A 24602-nucleotide genomic window follows, 5' to 3' on the forward strand; every position below is an offset into this window, starting at 1 on the left:
CCAAACTCAGCGCCCCCCCAAATCCTATTTTAATACTCTAAAACCAATTCTGAAGTCTGATTTTGAATTTTTCTCTCTTCCATGCTCTTTCAAACATGATTTTTTCAAAAATCTTGATGAAAACATACGCTGATAATAACAGAAACAATATAATAACAGGGACATGACCAAAGCTTATCACAAAGTGTTTCCCAGGTACTTCTAAACGGTAGTTCTTATGACACTTGGCAAACTTTTTAATTTCCCAAACAGAACAGGTAAATAATAAAAGGCATGAACAAAATACTGTCAGATTACAATTGTGTCAGGTAATGTGCTTAGGCTTTGCTGTGACTGTGATTAAATAATACAAAGAGCATTCCATGCAAGGTACTGAGCTAAAACGATTCTTTAAGAGAGACACGAAAGCGAATCTGCTCCTCCACGTATCAATGACCTCTTGAGGTCCCTTCTACTCCTGTTTTCTTTAATTCCGTGTTTAGTTTATGCATGTCTCTACAAGTATCTTTTGTGACTAGGCATAGCATGTTTGTGGAGTGCAAAACATCTTTTTAAATATGCTATACAGTAAATTTACATTTCTGTAAAGACATCTTAAAGCTATTTTACAACTAATAACTATTGGGAGCCTGTGTATTTGTTGGAGCTTAGTGGGACGGATTACCTGTCTTTATAAAGCCAAGAGACTATTGACATCTCTGGTTACAGGAGGAAGGCTTTGGGCATGGAAGCTTCCATAACTTTTCCATATATTTTTAAACATTTGTTTCATGAAAGAGACATCATGTAAGGGGACATTTTTAGATCTTGCCAAAGGCCTGAAACTATCAATTTTTACACTTCTCCCCCCTCCCCCCCCTTTTTTTTCACTTAGTTGCTTGGACAGGTTTATCCAGTTTTTCCACTAAGTTCCTCATATTGCAGGATATTTTTTTTATATGCATATCAGCATGCATAATTACAACAAGGTTTATTCTACCCAATATACAACAAAGGTAAGAAATTAAGAGGAATTCCTCTCAAGCATTTGAATTCTATTTTTAGCACTTCAATTCTGCTATAAAAATTAGACATCAATTCCTATGATAATAAAGATTGGAAAAAGTTTTCAGTCCAAATTTAATCTATTAAAAATTGACCTACCTATAAAGATTTTCTACAAGAAGCAAGGGAAAGGTGGAAACCCTTTATGTACCCTCATGTGTAAAAGAGAAATACCTTCAAAGAATACTGAGAGCATGTAAAGGACAATTATTTTTCTTGCCCATTTTCATATTCCTATCCAATGTCACAACTGTAGTTACCACTGCCAGAATTTGCTTCAGCAAAATAAAAGCTGCAGCCAAGAAGACCTGTAGCCCAACTCTTTAACAGTGAGGATCTTACTGAAAAAGTAGTTTCGTTCTTGGTGAAAGATGAGGTCCCCATTACACAAAATTATAATATATCTCACTTTCTGGAAAGGATATATTAATACTCATTAACTTGAAGCTGAAATCAGGCATCAGAAAACACTACATAAATTACAGCTAAGTGCATAAATAAAGGATTTGCAAACAAAACAAATTTATAAGCTTCAAAACAAATTCAAAGCTTCATACAGTTGAGCAGATACACTTTCCTACAAAGATGCTCTGTGGGGATGTAAGAGGTATTTGCATTTTCTGACCAGACAGCTGGTGTACTCTACAATCAGCATTGTGCTGGTTTACACCAAGGTTTGGCCCATGTATCCAAAAGCATCCATGAAGATTTTGATCACCACTGTGTCACAGTTTGCATACATATGGAATACTGACTAAATCCTGAAGCCCTTACAAGCAGAAAATTTCTACTGATGTTAGAGTTTTATCTGATAAGGATTTAAAAATCAGATCCATGGCAATATACTATTCCACTAACTATAAACATGGGCATATATAACTTACATTCAAATACGGCACTTATGCAAACCCTAGAGACACTTCTCACCTATCCAGCATGATGTTACAAAGTATGTGAAAAATAGGACTGAATAAAATAGTATATAAGAATTCATCAATCTTTCAAGTCTCTCAAACCATAAAAGTAGTATTACAACAGTTTCTACTACTGAAAACTTGTAGGATAGACTGAAAACACGTTCAGGCTCCGTATCTTTTCTCTTTGCATTTCATGACACGTATCATGAAAATAGAATTAGGAGAGCGGAAAGGCGATGACTTGTTCAGACAAGTTCCTGCAATGTGATCGCATGTTGGGGCATACACTATTTATCAGTGCTGCTAATGAACTGCGAAGTAGGAAAGCTTTATCTGTGTGCTGCCTGGGCTAATCAAGGGTGATGCTGGAAGAGACAGGGTTGTCTCAGCCCTGAGAAGTGCCAAAGCTGCCACCACAGGAGTTACAGCTAAACTCTGAGACGACACGCTTCCAAGATTTTACTCTCCACTCTCTCTTAACTCATCCCAGCCTATTAAATCTTACAGCTGCAATCATCCTGGGCGAGGAGAGGTGACCAACAACCAGTGACTTTGAAACTTCAGTGTTCACTGAAGTGATGGAAGAAATTCTTTAAACTCTGGCGCTTGGGAGGCAGGGTTGCTGTGAGCTCTCTCTTCCACTGTGATCCGGGTATTCTTAACTAATCCCTGCATTGCCCGGACATGCTCTTACAATACCTCTAACTATTCAGATGTCTTGGTGGGCACCCCGTGTCTTTTCACTCTGATTGCAGAGTTAAGTCCTAATAAGAAATTGCATTCTTGCCTCAGCATACAACAGGCTGCACACACATCAGCCAGCACACAACAAAGATGACATAGCCCCTCCATTTCAGTCGATTTACCCAATCCCTAGCAAAACCTGTTGCCCTTTTGAGGTAAAATGTATTTCTCTATTATGGCACATGTTCAATATATACAGTTACACTACAACCAAAACAAAAGTGTCCTAAACACTTTAGGCTGAGATGTTTGACTACAACTTATTCATATTAACCCTTGCTTGGAGTGGGATGCTGTTGTTCTATGGGAAGATTTACTATATTAATAATGACATTGTCTCAATATACAATCTATAATATATCTAAGTACATTGAATAGGTATGATTTCTTGTATAAACCGTCAATCAAATATACTTGTCTAACAATGTCACCTTGTATGCTTGTCAGAGATTGGCAAAAATATATATATGTATCCAGTCTCCCAGTGCACAGGATTCAGTGACTAACTTTTAACCTCTGCTGCCAGGCTTTACTTTCAAATACCAGTTATATTTAGAGGACTATTTTCTCATTCCAAGGGAGAACAGAGTTCTGGAAAAATTCTTGATGTGCACCCAAAATTCAAGAGAAGTAACTCCAATGCGTCCCACATTACAACACCCAGGTTAGGGTAACAAGCCAGGTTACTTGCGAACTGTAAACGAAAAGTTAAGGAAGAAACCTCACAGATCCATACAGCCAACCAACAAAGCTGTCAAAGAGTTGGTTCCAGCTCATCTGTTATCTTTTTCACAATGCTACATGGTTTATGCTAAATCACAATCCTAATTCACAACATTATTTGGGAAATCAGTTCCTACAGTTAGGAAATATTCAACTGATTACAGCATCTCCAAGTTCTTATATTCCCTCTTTATCTTTGCACACTACATGAGCATTGCAGAGAGAAAACAAAACAGCAGTCAATATGCTAGCTGCAATATGGCTTCCTATGAGAAGGCCAACATTTAATTGGCTTTGATATTTTTCCTTGTCCAGTATGTGTTTCTCTGTGTGTATCTGTGTGCGTGTGTGAGCACGCACACGTTTTCTTCTCTTTTTTATGGTGCACTTCACTGACATATTTAATAGTCACTCATTTCCATAGCATTTGTTTACCATAACTTGCAAAGTCAAACTGGAGGATTATATTGTATTTACAAACAAGTTGGCACTTACAGAATAAATTATTGATTCCTCTTTATTTTTTATTTCATTTTATTTTCCTTTTTTCTCCTCTTCTTTTTCACCCCAGGGCATCCAGAATTCAGGCAGAATAGTAAAACCTGCTGCCTGCTGCCATTATGCTACATTAACATGAGTAAATAGGATTCCAGCTGGTACACTCTTTCCCAATGGTTTGCTTGTTGCTGAGAGGCAGTGCCTTCCACCTCAGTTCATGTCCGATGCTCAGAAACTGTTAGTCAAGTGAAAGCAAAGGCTGCATGTTTTCTTCCTCGTTCTTATCCATGCGTTTCAGCACCCCAGGATCCACAACCGACTGAGACCTGCAGAGGGATAACATGTTTATTTGACATTTCTAGATCAAGACAAGTGAGGGTAAACCTCAGCTTTCTTTTGTTGATTTTCATTTCTGCTAGGGCTTAAAAATAATGGTACAGCATTACCCAAGCATCTAATCATTGCAAATGGTCAGAAAATACCCTCATGGAGTGATTACACAGCTTTAAAAGGCTGGTTTGTGGATGCAGGAGCAAAAGGTGGAATAAAGTGGATCCTCTTTTCTTCAGTGAAAGAGTGAAGCAGGGTGCATCCTCAGCACACAACAGAGGGCAAACTAAACTGTCTTTTGTCCTGACTTAAGCACTGACCGTCTCTACCAGAAGGTTATAGGGCATGTGGCTGGTGAAGAAGGTACAATTCAGCCACCCAGCTGGCTAACAGCACACTGCAATTAGAGGCAGGTGTTAGCTGGAAGCAGAAGTTGCTCCTTTTCTGAATAGCACTTAAATGCAACAGTGCATTCCTAAGCCAACCCTAAGGAATCCTGCCATGGCCAGCAGGATTTCTGGAGCAGTGGACACATCTGTCAAACTCACTTATCAGCTCAACTAAACAGAGCAGAGAAGGATGGTTAAGGGCAAATTCAATGATGACTGTAAAATTTCTCCAGATTCTCTGATTCAGCACAGAAGCATAACACTGGCACTCGTACGCTGCAACAGCCATGTGTGAGGGGAAAAAAGAGGAAACCCCAACCTCCAGCAAAATCAAAATGCTCCATTAAAAACAGAGTCCAAAGTGTTAAGATGGGGTCTTACATCACCTATGTCTCAGCTTGTCAAAAAGCAGACACTTCTGGGGTACAGTAAAAGCAACCCTTGTTAGATGTTTCCTTTAGTGAGATGAATCTCATGCTAGAAACATCTGTTTCTCTTCCTTTCTGCAAAGATTTGAGATGGCTAGGGCACGTGTACATCTCTACAATGTAGGCATCTATTTTTGATCAGCAGAAGCACACTGTGACTGCAGCATTGCTACAGATTTGCCCATTTGGAGGGCTACAGCACAGAGAAAAACCTTTACGAATTCTGACCTCTCCTAAGATAAACATAGAGAGTCAATCCCCCACTCTTATAAACTGGCATCATCCACTGAAACCAAGGAATGAGGTTGATAGCAAGAGACAATTTGGTCTTTCTCAAAAAATCTAAAGAAAACCTTCAAAAACACAAGAAAAAACATCTGAATTAAAGCCTAGATGAAAACTTTAAACACAAGGATATTTTCTAATAATACTTACCACATTCTCTTACTCGTGCTAAAATCAAGAAAATGAGCTTTAAAGATCTGATAGTCTCTCTTGTGATAAACATAATTAAAAATTTTTAATTAGAACTGTACAATAACCCTCATCTAGAACGCTGGTCAGTTCCTCAGGCAGAAAACTAAACCACTGAATTAAAAATGCTTTTTTAAAATCTTCACAAGGTACTGTGCCAATGCAAAGCTGATTGAAAATTTGCTGGTGGGAAGCTGTACTCCTCGAAAATCCAGTTCATCAAGATAAAAAAATGCTGTGGAAGCATACTAATTTCAAAGGATCCCAGCTGAATGTAAGTACTAACAGGAGACAGCCTTTTCCTAGGCTGCCAATGTCTGAGCAGCCAAGGTCTCCAGTTCTCATCTGGGGAACTGAAGGGGAGCTGGAAAGGCCGCAAACCTGGCCTGAAATTCCCAGTGAGGCAGTTTTGGCCGCAAATTCCCAGGGCCTCCAAACTCCCTGATGCCAAGGCAGACGTGAAAATAAAGCCCGCATGAGCTTGTAAGCTTGGGAGCCTAATTGCCTTGAAGAAAGAGAAATCATTTTAATTCAGTTTTAAATCAACATTTGCTGTCATGTTTCATTCCATTCAGCAGCAATTCATGAATGAAGGTATGCAAAAGGAAAAACATTTGTGTAAGTCTATAGCACCTTCTATCTACATCTCCCAAATAACTTTACAGACATTACTGAATAAATTCTCCCAAAACACAGTAGGGCAGAGTTGTGCTACAAAGCCCCATTGCAAAGGTGAGGAACCAAAGCCACACACAGATACTTTGCAAAGCTGATCAACACAGGCATCTGCCCTGCGGGGTTAGGTAAGAAGAGGATGCAGGTCTCCAGCTGGGTGCCTCAGCCGTGAGAGCCACGGGTGGACACAGCCACAGGCTAAACACAGCTGCTGAGACAGCTGCAATGGTGCCACCTGACATGAACACATTCTCCCCAGAGGTCTGTGCTACAGGTGGGATTAATATCTCCACCACCCTCCCCACGATCAGCCTTTCTTTCAAGTAGAGATCATCCAATTCACTAAAAGTTCAGGGAGGTGATAGGGAGGAATATCACTGGTTCATATGGGGGCAAAAATGAGTAACAAAGAAATGAATTCTCAGCAGGATTTTGGTTTAAGAAGGATATTCTTTCAGAGCAATAAACTAATTTTAAAATGTCAAGCCAAATTAAACAAGTTAATTGTTGGAGGTCTGCTAGACACTTGTGAAATTTGTTCTAAAAAGTTAAACACTTCATTGACTTACTGTCATGGCTTTTATATGTTAAAAACCTTCTTCTGCACTAGCATATCACACTGACTGTGGTTCTAAACTGAGAGAAACAATCCATCAAGTTAAATTTAATTTTTAATAAAACAGAGTTTATCTGTTCTACCTTAATTTTTCTATTTCTGTTTTAACATAGTCTGTGCACTTAATACATCAAAGTCCTGGGACTTTCTGTCCATTTTACTACCACTCCCTTCTACTTGGTACCAGCACAGTAAGTCTACTTAGTACTTTTTATATCCAACAGCAGGGAAGGAGGATTCCAGCAGGTGCTGCAGACAGGCTAACTGAAAAAGAATGTGAAGAAGGTGAGGAAATTTCAGCTCAAAAGTATGTAGATACTAATTTCAACCTGCTTATTTTCTCCAGTATGTCTCGTACTATGTCAGCTAACCCAGACTGAAAGAATGCCAATTTGAAGTTTACACTGAAGTGTAATTCTACGTGAAGGATTTTTCAAGCACAAGTCAAATGAGAAGAAAACAGGTAAGCGTGAAAAAGCATTCTTTAAGAAAGAATGAAGAATCTGGTCAATCCACTGCTTTTCCGTTTAATAATGTGCTTGCCCAGCATAGTCTGGAAAAGTCTGCTCCAAAGGGCCTCCTCACAGGCCTTATGTTTTTTTGTTGCATCCGTGGATGAAGCTATTTACTCACATGACTTCATTTTGCAACAGTAAGACTTCTGCATTTCGGCTCCTAAATTCCACCCTTCTCTCCAAAACAGCTTCTCTGTTGTCTCATAATTCTTGTATTATGTGCAAATCATATATAAATGTACCGCTCACTTTTCCCCTTCCCCTGACTCTTTGCTGTCCCATTTTCTCTATTACTTATGTTAATTGCATCTTTGTCATATGGCTTCAGGACCTTTTTTAACATCTTATCCTAGTTCATTCCCATTCAGTCTCTTGCTATTTCCCAGTTTCAATGCACTGTAGGTTTTTTTCAACACAAAATCCTTAAACTTCACTGCTATTTTTCTTTTTTATTCCTATGGCAATCTCTTCTTGTCTCCTCTCTATTTCCCAAAAAATATCTCCCTTTCAAACCACACTGTCCTCCCCAATCTATGCAACATTTTCCAGCCAAAATCATCTTCCTGGCTGAGGAGTCTGAAAATATTTTATCCTGTTTGATCTGCTTCCAGAGTCTCTCTCCCTTTTGCATCAAATGCCGTCTCCTGAAACTGAATTCTCAGTTTAGCATATTCTGACTTAATTTTAATGACTTTATATATTGTTCTCTGCTCTGTTTGTTCTCTTCTGATTCATTGCTAGGCCTACCCCTTATGAGCTGCACTCTGACTTTTGCTGCCCTGCTCAATCTTTTCTATCACCCTGCTGTGATCTTTCCCCTTTTTCTTCTACTGTCCTGGCATGGTTGGACCAGGTTTCCCCCTCCCAAGTGAATCACCTCACTGATTCTATAGTTACTGGAGAGGTAACTAACCTCTCCCTATACTTTATTTTGAATGGTAAAATGCAGCAAGCAATTGTACTGTATCTTCTCAAAGAGAAAAATATCAGAATGCCAGGATGTTGCCGGACCTAAGCATAACGATTGGCACTGATTTTTGTCTTGGTTCTCCTCATTACTTTTTCTCACGTTGTGTGCAGTCACTGTGACTGACAGTTCAGATGCTGTAAATGTCCTGGCACCTACAGGCTTGTGGATACCAGGCACTGGGCTATGGGATGGAGGAAAGTAAGAGTTATCATCACCACCCAGCTGGGTAATTGGCCCCAATTTATCCTCTGCACCGAGGCTCACTCCAGCTAGCACTGTCTCTCTAATACTTACTGTAGGCTGGGGCAGGCTATCAGCTTATTCCAAACACAGTACTGCATACACTACTCATATGGCACCACAGAAATAATTAGCTGTACTGAGCTCACAACTCACATGAATAATAATCAACACTATGGTCTATAATCAACAGTGATCTTAAGAAAGGAAAAAAAACAGTCCTCATATATAATAAACTGAGGGAACTACCTGCAGCTTCACAAAAGAGGAGGAAGGCAAATGTTAACCTTATGGCAACACTAGAAGACCACAGTACCTTTAACCCACCTTTTCATGGATTTGGGAGAGAGGTCCTTTTCTATATCCTTTGCAGGAGCGTTGTAGGAGTCCGCATTGCATTCACTGTCATCATCGTATTCATGGTCAAGCAGTGTTCTTGCCCATGTTCCCATGTCGTAGGGGGGCAACATTCCTCCAAACTCTGAAGGCAGGATCTCAGGGTGTATTAGCTGATGCAGGCTGTTGAGGTTATTACCATGCAGGAATATCTGTATGTACATGCAGGTAAAAACAAAGCTGTATCACAAAAATCATCAAAGCCCAAATTACATCATCATTATTAGAGGATATTGTACAGTTCCAATATTCTAGCCATGTTGGGCTAATAGAGATGGCCACCAACACACACGTCGTCTCTGCTTTAAGTATGCTCATACTACGTTCATAAACCCACAAAGTGATTAAAGCATAAATGACTTTAAATGTTTGCAGGACAAGGGGCCTACGGAGGGTAAAAAACGATGTCAGATAACTAGACGGACTGAAGATTAGACAGACTGCCTATCTCTTGTATTTGCTTTCCCTAATCCTGTGAATTAAATTAAGTGAATAAATTAAGACCATAAATAATAAATAAAATTAATATTCATTGTATACATTAAGGAATATGCATAGACTTTCAGCATCCAGCCATGAGTTCTATAAATAAGATCAATAGTTCAGTGTAATGAAAAATCCACTGGAAAGATTTTTCTTCCTTGATATGGTGGTACTAGTAACTACCATCCATACTTGACAATATATGAAGTAAGTAGAAACAATACAACAATTTCTGTGACAACAATAAGGGAATAGTTGATGGACTACTTGATATTTTCCATCAGTGTTTTGGTAGACTGATTTATTTTCAGATAGGCTTTACATTTATATAAATATATATGAATACTTGTATTTACGTTTATATTTAACCTTATTGTTTCTCCTCAGAGACCTGGAATGTGTGACCAATGAGCACCTCTGGATTTGGACAGCCCTTTCCCACAGACAGTAGGGACCTGCAGACGTTCCACTGGGAGGAAATGCCTGCTCTTGGGTATGGCTACACAGGCAGCTCACAGCAGCTATTTCTAGACTAGCAAGTAAGATGGGTCAGGATTCATTCTTTGGGACTAAGAGCAAGTGCCATGGCACAGTTCACATCCATATGGTTAAACTCCTTTCATCTCCAGAATAAGCTCACCTCATCCATACTGCTCACTGGTCCATGCCATCCCCAAATTGTTCCTGGGCAACATCTAAGAAAGCACCAGCTGGCACCGGCCAGTGCCATGCCAGAAAGTGCCCATACAATTAAACAGTAGGAATGTCAGTGCCCAGCCCTTTTTAATTTACTAGTGCTGAAGTAGCCAGGACAGCAAGGTAGGATGTTGCCTCCAAACAGCTGTACGCTGTCTGTCGTTCCCCACAGGGCAGGCAGAGGTGTGTGCACAGACAGACATCAAGCACTATCGATTCACATCCACTTCACTTTGCAGGGACTTCTCTGGACAGCTATACCCCTAGCATGATTTATCAAGAGTTAAATTCAAAAGACAAAAAGACCAAACATATGCTTGTCTTGTATTGCTTATTTCAGCCCATCTTCCAGTCAGCTGTGGAGACAGGAAGCTTAATATGGCCATGCAAACCCAGCAATGTTCTTCCATCTCAGAAAGGAATGTATCCTTGTGTGAAAGAACAAACATTAATGGCAAAAGTAATTTGTTCTATGGTGCCTTTCCAATCAAACATTTCACTTCTTAGCAATTGTTTTTATACATGCCTAGTACTACATTGATCTGAGTATGGCTATCAGTTGCAAATCTATCAGACATATTAAAAAAATACAAAATAATTCAGGATAAACACAACAGACAAATAACGAGCCTGATAAAATTCTGAAGACAATTCTGTTGGGTCTGGGTTTTTTTTCATAATCATTTGTTCTCTTATGTTTTTTTTTAAAGCTGATTTCAAATTTTACATGCTGGGCATAAGTTTCACATTTTGACACTAAGTTTTGGACCCTAAATTGATATTTAACCAACTGACTACTTCTTATAGGTCCTCAGCATTGACAAAAACAGTTGTAAAGGTCAGCATTTCTGAAAATACGTGCCACTGATTCAGGTGTCTACATAAAAATGTAGATGCTAACTGATAAGCACCCATGTTCAACTGCCTTGTCACTTATATTTAATGTTGTAACACACCCATGAGCTGTAGTTTACTCCCTGGTTATGCATGCACAGCACTTGACTTAAAAACGCCTCAAACATCTCTGGCACTATAAAGTTCTTTGTTGAAGCTGTAGTCAACGGAGTGCAACTGAATCCTGCAAAATGGGTTTTCATTTGCATATTTATAACAGATATTACATAAAAGGCTTTGTGATCTATAGTTCAAAATCTGTGAATACCAGAGGCCTCTCAAGCATAATTTGTCAGTAAAAACCAGCTAAACACCAAGGATCATTGTGGCCTTGTATGCTGTGTTTTAGGAGAGAAAATATAGAGTTGCTTAGAGAGCTGATCCCAACAAAAAAAAAAAAAAAAAAGATCATCACATTCTTTATAGTGGCTTTGTACATAATGCTGATTGTGTTTTCCTGGATGACAAATTTCCTGTTACAGAAATAATATCATTCTATGTGCTATCACCACCAAGCTCTAATTTAATTGCATTGATGCAAATGCTGCAATTTCAGCAACATCTCAGAGACTACTCGTGCTTATGCACAGATGCATGCACACAAATTTCCTTTCATTGGTGTTCATTCAGATCAGTATTTGCAAACTACTGTATACCAGCTGTGGATTTTAGTTCATGCTAATGTCAAGGAAATCACACTAGGAAAGGACTTCGTACTCACTACCTCTGTTCTTAAAAGAAAGACACAAATAATTTTAACAGAAGTTGAATAGAATTGAATTGAATAAAGTCTTAATAGAATCTGTAATGTTGACAATATTTTTTATTGCATATGCTTACATTTAAAAATGCACTTAAATGCACTGCTTGACCGTGTCCTTAAAGGATAACACTGTATAAGTTTCTAAAACAGTTAAAGACACTCTTTACAATGCAGATGTATTTAAATACTTTCCACTAACAGCAAGCTGATATATTGTGTATATCTACTTTATTACAGTGTGATATGTCTGCTGACTACAATTGCCAGGTAATGGACAATTAAACAGAAGAATACCCTTTTCCGTGTCTTCTCCTTTAAAAAGGGCCGTATAACTGTGTAGAGGGCATGGATATACCACGGCTGATTCACGAAATGTATTCCTCCAAACCGAGCTGGAAAGCTGTCCTGTATGTCACAAAACAAATACATACGATGTGAGTTGACTCTTAGCTGAAGTTGCACATGCATCAAATATTTTTTTTTTTTTTATGCTGAGTGCTTTCATTTTAATAATAAACCTTAAACAAGAAGAAACATTCTTCAAAACTGTGTCCTCTCAGTTGAGTTCCAACCTTCCACACCAAGCAGCAACGCACCCTGGACAGAGCGGTGAGGAAGCGTGCTGAGACAGCTATGGTATTCAAATAAAGGCACAGAATTTCTAACCTCCAGAAATGCTTTAAACATTTATGATTTGCCCATAATCCATCCACACAATATACTTTTCTCTTTTCCACTTCTATGGATTTTATTCATTTTTAATAGTAACCACCTCAACTCTTCCAGTGTCATTGAAGAGCACTAAAAATGTCCCTCTTGTTTCCACCTTAAAAAGAAAGTGTAAATCTAAACTACTATTCAAAATGTCTCCAATATTATCCATATTTCATAAAACGGAGAATGCATTAAACATTATGCATAAACTGTTATGCAATATCCATGACAGTAATTCTTGTCACATAGTCAGAGGCCTTCTGGGACCTTAAATGTAAGGATAGAATATCTGTATTATAGCAATGACTTTTCTTTTTTCTTACTGAAAAACACAAGGGGCAGACAACTCACTAGAAAAGATTCTGATCTCCATTTTCAGTTTCTAAGTCAAGAGAATATGCCAGAAGGTTTGGCGGTTTGAAGAAGGCAGCCGCTCAGTCCTGGAATATTATTGCCAAATTCATTGCATGTCCTCATTTTGTATTTGCCTGGTTGATCACACACTCAAACAATGCAATAAGCTGCTGCCATCTTCTAAGTTGCCTAGAGTTACAGCACTGAGCAAGGAAGCAAGAGGTGTAAACAGGCTGGTAAATTGATGCATGTCCTCTTTTGTTTTCATGGGTTATGTCAGAACCTTCTCGGTGTTTAGGTATACAGACTTATTAATGGCTTTCATTTGAACCCTTATTCAACACGTGGTCCACTCTAGGCAGCCATGGTAGTCACTTAGATCAAAACCAGGTTCCTCACAGCAGCAGCAACTCCCATTTGACAATACAGGTACAAAAAAGGACATGCTTCCCAGCTACACCTCCTCCTCCTCCTGCGTGGATGCAGTAAAGGCAGCTTCAGGTCTGTGTCAGTGGAATCGGGCTCAAAAGGAGGCAATCAAATGGTTAGACAGACCACTCTGTGCAAACAGACATATTTTGCCTCCTCTGGAGACAAGACAGCAGGCCATATAGAAGCATCCAACAGTCTAGATATAATGCACAAAGCAGCATTTGAAGCATACTGATTTAAGGTCATACAGCACACAGTAAAAAAATGGCCAAGAAAAAATCATAAGCTGTATCAACCAATCAAGAACTGTCAGATAAAGAAGGCAGGAACTGTAGGAAGGAAATCTTTAAAGAAACGTTTCCAGATACAAATATACTTTGAAAAAGCACATCTGCCAACCAACCTCCTTAGTTCTGCGAATGTGTACAGCGCTGTGGGAATAACGAAGCCTGAAGAGGTCACCTGCTCCTCTCAAAAATACCATTCCAAAACTGGCAGGCACCCCTAACCCAGGGAGTCTTTACATGGGGGGCCACCTGCCTCCAAACTGCAACAACTTAGTGGATTATGAGATGAAATATTTTCCATCAAGGAGGCAATGCCTTACCAATATTCTACAGGGAGGATGACAGCTACAACACACACCACTAACATCTGGCTGGCCACAGCAAAACAGTCAATGCAATTAACAGTCTGTTTTAGAGATTTTCTCCAGAAACATTTGATTAACAACAGCCTTGAAACAAAACAATCCTATTGAAAGACTGTGCTACAGAAACCTCATCTTGCTAAACGCCTAGTTCCTGTCAGCGCTGACTAAATGTCAAACAGGATGGTTGATAATTTGACACGTAATTCACCCTGTTCAATATCATGAATCCCAAAACACCATTTTGAGAACACAACCTCTGATGCACAAAAGGTAATAAATTATGTTCCTATCACAGCAATCCAACGAATCCATTAGGAAGGATAAATCATTGGATGACACCTTAACCTTTAGTTGCAGGAGATACCATTCATTCTACAGAAGGTTGTGTTTATTTGGTTTATCATGGCTTTGCTCCAGCAAAGAAGTCCAGTGCAGCATGCCGTGTACCATGCACAAAAAAGCATACACTACAGCCGCAAAAGAAATCTTTTGCTAGTCTCATCTAGATGTCTTTCTTTGAAGATACCTTCAGAGTTAACACTGGAATAGCAACTGTTAAGTCTCACGGGGGTCAAACACTTTTTGTAATGTAGGCATTATGAAAGACAGCAAAGCAAACCAGCCGTTCCTGGCTGCATGCCTTCTTGCATGATTTTATAAGCTTTTAAACTAATAAAAGTGCCCCAAAACTTACACATGCCAAGTTATGAAATGTTTGTTCTTTATTGCTCAAAAGATGTCTCACACAGAAACTGAGGACAATCTATGAATGAGAAGATCTTAATAGGCAAACAGGTATTTGTATTCTACCGTGGGCTCAGAATGGATGGCTTTGTCAGTACTCAGTTATTTATGAAGATACTATATTTCTAGCAGGTAAAAGGAGAATCTTTACAAAGTACCACTTTGACACTTCCACTACCTTTTTCTGGAATCCATTTAACATGGAGGGTCATGAATATATGTGGAATGATTCTCAAATGGAAGATGCCACTTAATATTAAAAGCCAATTTGTCTCAGTGCTTTTCAGCAATTCTAAAGGCATTTTCCAGAACTGACTAAAGAAGTTGGTTATTTATCGATTTCTGTGACTGAAGTGAGGTGCCTAAATTCGGGACCACTTCCTGAGGTGTAACTAGGAACCCCCAACTGAAAGAAAGGGTGATTTGGTCAGAATAATCCTGCATTGTACACAGTGCTGGGACTAGAATTCAAAAGCTCCTGAATGTAGATCCAAAACCCAATCTCAACAGCACCTGGTGAGAAAAAAAGTGGAATAAGCAACTACAGCTGCTGGAGAAACAGGTGTCAGAAGGTTGTCTGGCTCTTCTCAGAGGTATCTGACTTCCGCATAGGGATTTGCCAGACAGATGGCCATCCTACACAAACAGCAGATAGGAATTTCTTCCAAATCACTGATTCTTGTGGGTTTTTACGTAGATTAAGTCACAAGCATGGTGGCAGTCACAACTGCCTCTGTAGACATATTGCACTTCAACACAAAAGCCTGTAACCCATGAATCACATGAATTCTAAGTAAAAGGAATCCCATGCCAGAAAACAGTAAGAAATGGAGATCAGCCACGAAGTGAGCTGTGCATTTGACTGCAAAAGTAATAAATCTGATGGGGTATTACCAAACCACTAAAAAGAACTAATTATATATACACAGTGTGTGGATTTTTTTAGCATTCACAATAACCTCTGATTATGCAGCAGAACACAACCTAAGCGTGCCTCTGATGAAGGCGGTTTGGGACATGGCCCCTCCACAGGCGCAGGCAAGCAAGTAGTTACCATTAAGGACCACAGTCCTGGTGATACCAGGCTTACGAGTGACAATTAATAGTGGGCTGCCAAGGAAGAGGCAGACCCCTACACTAGTGTTTGCAGGATAGGGCGACTACCAGTGCGCGGCAGTAACGGACCTCTCCTCCAGCATCCATAAGTCAGCATTGGAGAATGACCCCAAACAAACTGCCTCACCAGGTTTCCATCTCCAATGACATGGTTTTGCTCACTCACAGCACAGCAGTTTTACCTCTCTGCTTCGCATAATTCATACAACCTGTCTCCACAACCTTCCTCTCCAAGGACCCAGTGCTGTTGCCTGCTACTGCCCTCGGCACATGCTAGGAAGCCAGGTTTCTACTTGCTGGGCATCACATCCCACGCTGTGCTGGGCCTGGTCCTCCCCCGAGCCAGCTCTCAAGGTTTCATAGAGGGTCCTGCTCTCTGCTGTGGCCAGCAGAAAGTCTTACAGCACATGTAATAACAGCAAAACCAGGGTATGATATTTTCAACAGTACTTAAGAGACCAAAGTGCCAAATTCCTACTGAAAATCAGTGAGTCTTCTTAGTGGTATCAGAACTGTTATCATAGAGATAATAAAAATGACCCACCTTTTTCATCATTACCAAATGCAAAAAATTAAAGAACTTCTTAAAGCCCACAGTATTCTCCACTCCTTGGGTATCGCGTCTACATGTAAACCTCTGAAGTCTACTTTTAAAGAATTAGCTCCCCTAGCTGAAATCAGTACTGAAGTCAACTGTGTCTGCACAGCTCTTAGAAGTGGAGTCTTAGAAACTGCTGGGACCACTGTGTGCCCACAGATGCATTGGCAGCCCAGCCACGTCAGGGCCTCACAGGCAAGATGCACATCACCCGCAAACAGCCCATCTGGACACATCTTGCCGTATCTTTTTAATGGTTTGGTAATATCCTATCAGATTTATTACTTTTCCAGTCAAATGATGAACCAAAATAATGTCTTCTTAATGGAAAGCTCCACTAAAAAGACAGTGAAACATTCTGTCTCATGCAAGTTGCAGCACGACTAAACTTAATTTTTAGCATGTTAAAGAGGAAACTGTGGAAAATCATAGAAATAAAAGCTCTGATTAGAAGGAAAATTTCACTTCCTTAGTACTATAAGAGTTGAATTACCAGAGGAACCAAATCCATCCACATCAGGAAAGCATACTCAAGTCCTGCTCCCAAACTGTAACTTTCACTGAAGGTATAAAAGAACAAGGCATTCCTAATACCAAACTTCCTGCAGGCATCCATCCATGACAAGCACAATTGCAATGTCTCAAAACAAACTAACTCGTGCGTCAAGACTGATCCCCTGTACTCTAGGCATTTCCTTAGACTGGGACCGTATCCAGTGGTGTGGCAGGATGATAGACTGAAAAGTGTATTTGTGGAGTCTAAAAGAATTTGGATTGTTTTGTTTACAAAAACGAATACTGGAAGGCAGATGTTATCTATAAACACACTAAAGAGAATAAATGAGAGGTGAGGAAAGACCCTTTGAAAACAAAGGACAATGCTGACACCCAAACAAATTAGAAAAAGCTCACCATGAACACAGCTAGACTGGAAAGTGGTAGACAATTTTGAATCATCAAACATCCAGCAAGCTGGGGAGGGAATAAGCAACCTAACTCATTTTGAGACAAAGATTACTAAATTATGAGGAAGTTGAGCTTTAGGTTGTCTGTAGCAACAGGAGACTTCACCTCTGTCCCTCTGTGTTAAAGCTCTTTAAGGTTCAGATCCAAAAAATTTTCAGGTTTCAATGGTGGTGAAATTTTCCTTGATCCCTGGAATAGCTGTGCAAGTGATTTCCTTCTGTAAGACTATGACATTGTTCTCTCCTAGCTTGAGCTTTTCATTTTTATTAAATAATGTTGAACCATTTCTAAGACAAACAAAAAGTGCCCAAATAAATTTTTGTTACTGTGCTCAACCAAAAGAGCACTACCTAAAGGCAAATTAACATAATTCAGTGACATTCCTACAAAATAAGATTTAATTATCTAGAACTGGATGTTGTCATTTTGCTAAGAAGCTTCCAGTGAAGCAATTTGACTTTTGGCAGTCCTCCTTTTCATCTCTATTAGTCATTTTGTCTTACAGCTCATATAGAAATATGTTAAATTGAACGAGATGAGGAGAGAGATGGTATCCATCCAGTGAGAATATTGCTCTTTTTATTGAAGTATCTGCTTTAATTTCAAATAATCTTCCATCTTTCATTTCAGTATGCTACTCATAAAAATTATATATTGGTTAAATTAATTAGGTGGATAGGGATTTAAAAGCCATCTGACCACATGTGACTGCATGTCTATATATAAATATAATAAAATAAAAAATCTACATAGATTTTGTGCTTCCAATATTTGGATAAAGGGCTCGGATCACTCCCATTTTTTTAATTAGATGGGCTTGATAAAGAAAATATTTTGTATAAAACCTCTCATTTTCATTTGGAATTAGTTTATTTTTGCAAATTAACTTCAAGAGGTTTTGGCCTTTTTTAAAAAAAAGTTTTAATTAGACATTGTGTGGCATTCTTTTAACAATTTTTGCTTGTTTTGACAGGGGCTTGGGATTTTGGGTATTTTTTTTCCCTTGGCTCATTTGTTTAGTTTGAACCTGGAAAAATGAAGGCTTTAATTTTAAAAAGGAACTGAAAAATGCTGTTTTCCAAGGGCAATTCTGTCTTCAACTACAAACACTGGCTCTTTTTTAATTCTAGGTAACACTTCATTTGGAATGTGAGATACTAAAAAGAGGGGAAAAAACACAAAACTTATTCACAGCCCAATGCTGTTTCCAAATTGGCAAAGCCAGAAAAACAGTAGGAAAGATGGTAGAAGTAGGTTCTTCTATACTGTTTTCTTTTCCTGTGATGAAAATCATTCTTTACAATAGGCAATTATCAGATGGTGATTTCTTCTATGGAAATTCCCATAGGGGAAAAAAAATCCATTTTCCAGGCAGCTTGTGAATGTCTTATTAGATTAAGATTACAGACAAATGGAAAAAACACCATACTGCAAACCGCTGTGCATAAATATAGTAACAATACTTTCATAATGCTCGTGGAACAAAAATAAGGCTGGGAATTACTGTTTGTAAAAATGCCATATTCAGATTCCTGAAGGCAAAAGTCTTTGGCCAGGGACTGCACAGGAGGAGGTGAAATGCCACACCAGCATCTCAGCTAGTACCACCCTCATCCTGAAGTCACCCTCTTTTAGTCAGTGAGGCTATCCTGATGCCCAAACAGCCCTTGGTCCCTGCAGAGACCACTGCCCACAGGATTACTGTCATGATGCTTTTCATCATGCAGAAAGCCTCCCAGCAGTCCTGAGGCCATTTCAAAGAGGAGCATCAGTAGTTATCGGATAGCCCCCGCCTTGTGCCTGACCACTTCCAAATGTGAGTAGGCTAAATAGTACCCTATCTAGAATTGCCTTAGGGGAGCTACACTTATTTGTTCTGTTTTATTTAACCAAAATGTGATCTCTTGTGCTCACATTTCCCTCATAGCATAAGGAAGGAAGGAAAATTTTAAGATAATGACAAGGCAGAAACCATAGGAATAAGATAAAAGTGAGGAGCAGAGGAAAACAGGAGAGATTAAATTAAAATTAATTCAGGGAGGGATATAGAGAAATTACTATGTGCAGGAGAGAAAAACATATTCATCATGTTTCTTTTCTAGCCCCTTTTCAAAACTTGCACAGAAAGGCAGGGAAAAAGAAATGTAAAGTATTCCTACATAGAGGGCCCATGTTTTACAGTCACATGTCAAGACTGATTTTGCAGACCTAAGCTAAAATAGAGTAAGTAAATACCAAATCTTATGCCCTCCATATAATTTCTGCATGTCATCGCAACTGACAATTCCCCAGAAGAACCAGAGCCAACCTATGGATTTTTAATTCTGGATTGGCTTCAGCCAAAATTTGCAAGAAGCTACATCAAACTGACTATCCTTCATGGTATATCAGTATACCTGTACAGGCAATGGGGTGCACAGGTCTGCAGATGGATAGGGTGAAGAGAGATACTGCATAGAGGCAAAAATGCAAGTTTCCTTGTTGTGGCAGCTTCCAAACAACATTGTGTAGTTTTGCAGTGTCAACAAGTTACTGAGTTAAAAGACACCAATTCTCCAACCAGAATATTCACTTTTTTCCCTGGAAATGGAGAACTTCTAAGCTGCTGCCTACAATTTTATTATCCAAAGCTCCTCCAGAAATGCAACTCTCAGTTTCAGACAGGATGCATTAAAATTGCATTATAACTTTATCAGTTTCAATTTACAATAATACAATAGACTGAAGACTGTAGTGATTCAAGAGTTATTTCATGAGCCATATGTTTCCTCATACTATGAGAAATCAATCTCCATCACTGCAGTAGACACTAAGAGCAGTAATTGTTTTAGCCATCCAATTTTAATCTGTCACTCTATGCAAATGAGAGTCCTGAGAATTGAGCTGAACTGTAAAATTGGAGGGATGGTGACTTAAGAAAAATCAGATGAGGACAGCCACTGAGATCTAGAATGTAGCGTAATTAAGCTTTAAATTACTGGGGAAATTGAATAACTGACTTGAGATCCATTAATAAGTATTAAATTTTATTAAAAGTAGAGGTATGAACTATGCAGCATACAAATTTTCAAGAGGTCAGTTCCCGGCAGTACAAAACTATTCTCAGCTCCAAAAAGTGTTCAAATGTCTTTGTCATAGTACAGAATGGAGATTTATTTCAGCCTTTCAGCTTGAAGAAAGCCTCAGTCTGAACTGCTCAGTTACACTTTATTTACAAAGGTTCTTGAAAAGATACGGTTTCCTATGAGGTAACCGCACCTCAGCTTCCCTCTTCTGCGCTCCTGAACGACTGCTGGTGGTACACACACGTAAAATGCTCCTGGGAGCCCAGGGAATTTCAATATTGTTTGAGAGAGAACTGTCATTCCGGTTATTACTCTGGAGGATCGTAAATCACTGTTGTTGAATTCTAACTTCAGACATCAATCCCGTCTTTTTAAAGCCATATGAGCATGGCTGTCTCCGTGTTAGCTGCTATAAAAGAAACCCTGCCAGTAAAAAACAGAGATTCGCAACAACTGGGCAAATAAATAATTATTTGTTTTATCGTACACATCTAGGACAAAGCTAATATGTTTATTGTGCTATCAGTATGTGCCAGTAATGAATAAATGTGGTGGTAGAGTCTATCTTAAAATCACACTTTTGGAACTCTTGAAAATTCATACCCAAGGACTTGGAAGATCAAAATCAGAAACGCAGATCTCTTCTTGCTAAGATAAAAGTGGAACCCATGTGAATCTCTTCTCAGCAAGAGAAAATAACAGTCGCCTCATTCCACGTTACATGGATATCCACAGAGAAAAAGAACTGAACTCTGAAACCATCTGGAGTGCCAGGTCCAGTGCTGGGCTCCCCAGTACAAAGCAGACAGACATACTGGAGTGAGTCCAGCAAAGGGCCATGAAGATGATTAAGGGATTGGAGCATCTCTCATATGAGCAGAGGCTGAGAGAGATGGGAACGTCCAGCATCGAGGAGAGAAAATTCAGGGGGATCTTATCAATATATATAAATACCTGAAGGGAGGGTATAAGAAGCCAGAGCCAGGCTCTTTTCAGTGGTGCCCAGTGACAGGACCAGAGGCAACGGGTGTAAATCAAAACACAGGAGAGCCCTTCTGAACATAAAGAAACCATGTAAGAGTGCACAGTTCTGAACAAGTCAGACGCTGATGAAAAATATAAAATCACTGAGGTTACATGAGGTCTTTTTAGCTGATATTTTCCAAAAACACTTCACTTCCCAAGCTGTGCTATTTCTGAAGTTCATCATCACCCAAAGCAACCAATGTGATGACAGACTTCTCAAATTAAATAAAAAACTGATTTGCAGGTAGATGTTAATATTTACCCTATGTAATATACGCAAGGTGCTTGGCTTGCTTGAGATCACTCATCTTTTCATCACAAGTGACTGCTGAAAATGTGGATGGCTTACTCCACCTAAACGAAGGCTCACCTTACTTGAAAAGCCTGACGTTTCATGCATCACACTCTCTGACCCAGGATTTACAAAACACGGCCGCTGCCAAGCTGCCTGCACAACACTGAACAGGCTCAGTTTCCGAAGGCTGGGAACGAGCTGCTCCCCTAGTTCTGGCTCAACACCCACCTGCGAGCTCAGCTTTTCAGAAATGTCACAGAGGGGAACGCAGGCAGCTCACAGACCAGGGAAAGCCTGCAACACTCAGATTACTCCATTCATTAACAAAACCTCTAGGAAAGAAGTTCAATTTCCATTTTGAGACTGACTGTTTACTGCTATGCTTTTAGCTCTACCAAGCTCATAAAGGGTGAGTACATCTGAAAGTATCTTTTTCCAAATATAGCATTGTTTAACAAAAGATATTGCTGTTGCGTATGTAACATCTTCAAATGTTTGTAACTGTAGTTTGCAAAATGTTTATTGCTCTACTGTTAAAATGTTATTCAAACTGTAGCATCTTAAGTCCAATGCAGTACACTAAACCAGTGTAACCTATTTTTTACAGAAAGCTTAAGAATATGCACAAAAAGATCCTACTTCCCTCTTTCTACTATCTTTCTTCCCTTCCTTTCTACTCTTCTGACCTGGCCACCTTCTGATTTGCAGCCCTCTTCTACAGCATGACTTAAATTTTCTGCTTTCTTATATTACTGTCACTCCAATGTTAGTGGTTGATGCTAACAGAATTAAATCCCCAGTACAGGAACGATGACATATGGTATGCCTGAACGGACTTAATGGAAGGGAGAGACACCCTGTTGGCTGTCGCTTGCTTCCCATCCGTTAGCACCACACACTGCACCACGCCATGCCATCCGGCACATACATGCTATTAGTCACACAACCATGCAACCATCATCCACTTGTCATTCATGCTAGAGCTGCAAATGCCCCTGCTGTGACCGCCATGTGTACCTCAAAAGGAGCCTGAAAATACAGAACTCCTCACTTCACTGAGAATATCACTGAACATCAAAACTTAAACAAGCTTCCACCCCCGCTTAACTGAACAGTCAAGAGTCATTCCTCCGCAACTAAGAAAAGCGACGTATGACAAGCCGAAGCAAAATCACAGCCAATGTTAATGTAAGTAGACACGGCCTTTTCCAACCTGTCCATTCGCAAAGGGATGCAGTTGTTGAGGGTATCCGGAGAGCATGTCACAAAGCTCTCGCACCTCCACAAAAGATAGTTCAAGCAAGCAAAATCTTCTGTTCGGTACTAACAGGTGTGGGGTCACAGCAAGAGACAAATACAGGCCCAAAGTGTACAACATTTGCTAGACATAAGGTATTTTCAGCTGCCAATGAATCAAACCACATTGAAATAAAAAAAGAATGTGTCAAATAGAGCGTGTGTGTGTGTGTCTGAGTATAAAAATCATTATGCCTCAAACATCAAATTAATCTCTTAAATTATTTATTACCATGGATAATTTGTCAGTTGCCAGTAGCCTATTCACTTTAATTTAAAATAGATTTAAGAGCTCAGACTATCAGCGTAGGACAAAAAAAGAAAGCATTTCCTATCTAGGAACCAGAATCAGTTTTTTGTGTCCTACTGGTAGATCAATTATGTATTAGAGCTGCTGCTGCTGCTTGACTTTTAATCCACATTAGTTCACAGACCTTGAGCAAATTTGATGTTACCATATTAAAAAGGGAAAGCACCAGAATAAGCTCTACAGAAAAAAAAGGAAAACAGATCAACCAAGGGGCCAATTAATCAGCCAAATGCCAGCAACGGAGAGACAGGCTGCCTACTGCCAGCACACAGGGAAATAAGAAATGCACAGATAATTCATTTAAGTTCCCTTAAATGTAATAAATCCCAGTTGGAATAACCATAAGATCACCTTTAATATGTTGCATTCTTACCCTTCGTTTGGGCAATTCAGGCAAAGAAATCTGCTGATGTGTATATGTGTGTACATTGTAGTACTATAGAGCTATAATACCTGTTCTCATCCTGAATGAACAACATTTTAAGCCACGTTGTAGATATCAGACACCAGCTGTATGCTCAGCCATTTAAAGATCCTGGCTGTGTATTTACTGAAATAGATAATTTAAAGCAGTACTCCAGTCAGCTTTGCTCATTTTGGAGCCCGGCTGATAAATCTTCACACATAGCTGAAGCATTAAAAAGTCTTCCATTTTCTGTACCCAAATTCCTGCATCATCGTATCCACTACAGCCTTTCAGCACTAAAATTAAAAGCAGCATGAATATTTAAGTGTTTTGTGATAAGCATGCAGCAGCTAAATCTGCCAGTATACAAAAGGCAAGGGAACCTTAGAATTTGAGTTCACTGAAATACAGGATGGAGGGGAGGAAGGTAGATGTAAAAAAAAAAAAGCAGGGAAATCATCTCAAAATGCTTGCTAGATATTACTTCTGCCCTAGGAGCTGTAGTTTGAGTGCTCTAAGCTTCCATTTCCTTACAAAGACAATGTTACTTGGTTGAAATATTTTTCCTACGATGCACAGTAGTCTCTCCTGGAGACAGGAACAGATACAGCCTAGAGGTAAATGGGGACGTGAAGTGTCTGAATGCTCCACTCAATACTGGCAGCCTTCCCAAACCGAAACATTTCAGTTTTGCCCCATTTGACATTTGTCTAAGGAAAGAAAAAATCTCTAGAAGGGAGACACTTCACATAAACATTTTCATTTAATCTTGATGGAAAATTTGCAACTACTCTTAGAAAGGCTCTAGTGTCAAAAGTTATAATGTTTCTGCT

General features: G+C 39.4%; 1 protein-coding gene across 1 annotated transcript in view; it reads right to left on the bottom strand.

Moving 5' to 3' along the window:
* Window positions 1-4092: 4092 nt before the first annotated feature.
* CLVS2 (clavesin 2) overlaps window positions 4093-24602 on the bottom strand; it is a 50738-nt gene continuing 30228 nt past the window's right edge. Inside the window, exons 3-5 of the mRNA XM_009460781.2 lie at window positions 12090-12200; window positions 8891-9111; window positions 4093-4252 (exon numbers count right to left, since the gene is read on the bottom strand). Coding sequence (XP_009459056.2) covers window positions 4165-4252; window positions 8891-9111; window positions 12090-12200 — 420 coding nt within the window. The 3' untranslated portion in view covers window positions 4093-4164. The remainder of the gene's footprint in view (window positions 4253-8890; window positions 9112-12089; window positions 12201-24602) is intronic.

Source organism: Nipponia nippon, unplaced genomic scaffold, assembly GCF_047370975.1.
Source record: "Nipponia nippon isolate SJK-2023a ecotype South Korea unplaced genomic scaffold, ASM4737097v1 scaffold_4, whole genome shotgun sequence".
NCBI lineage: Eukaryota > Metazoa > Chordata > Aves > Pelecaniformes > Threskiornithidae > Nipponia > Nipponia nippon.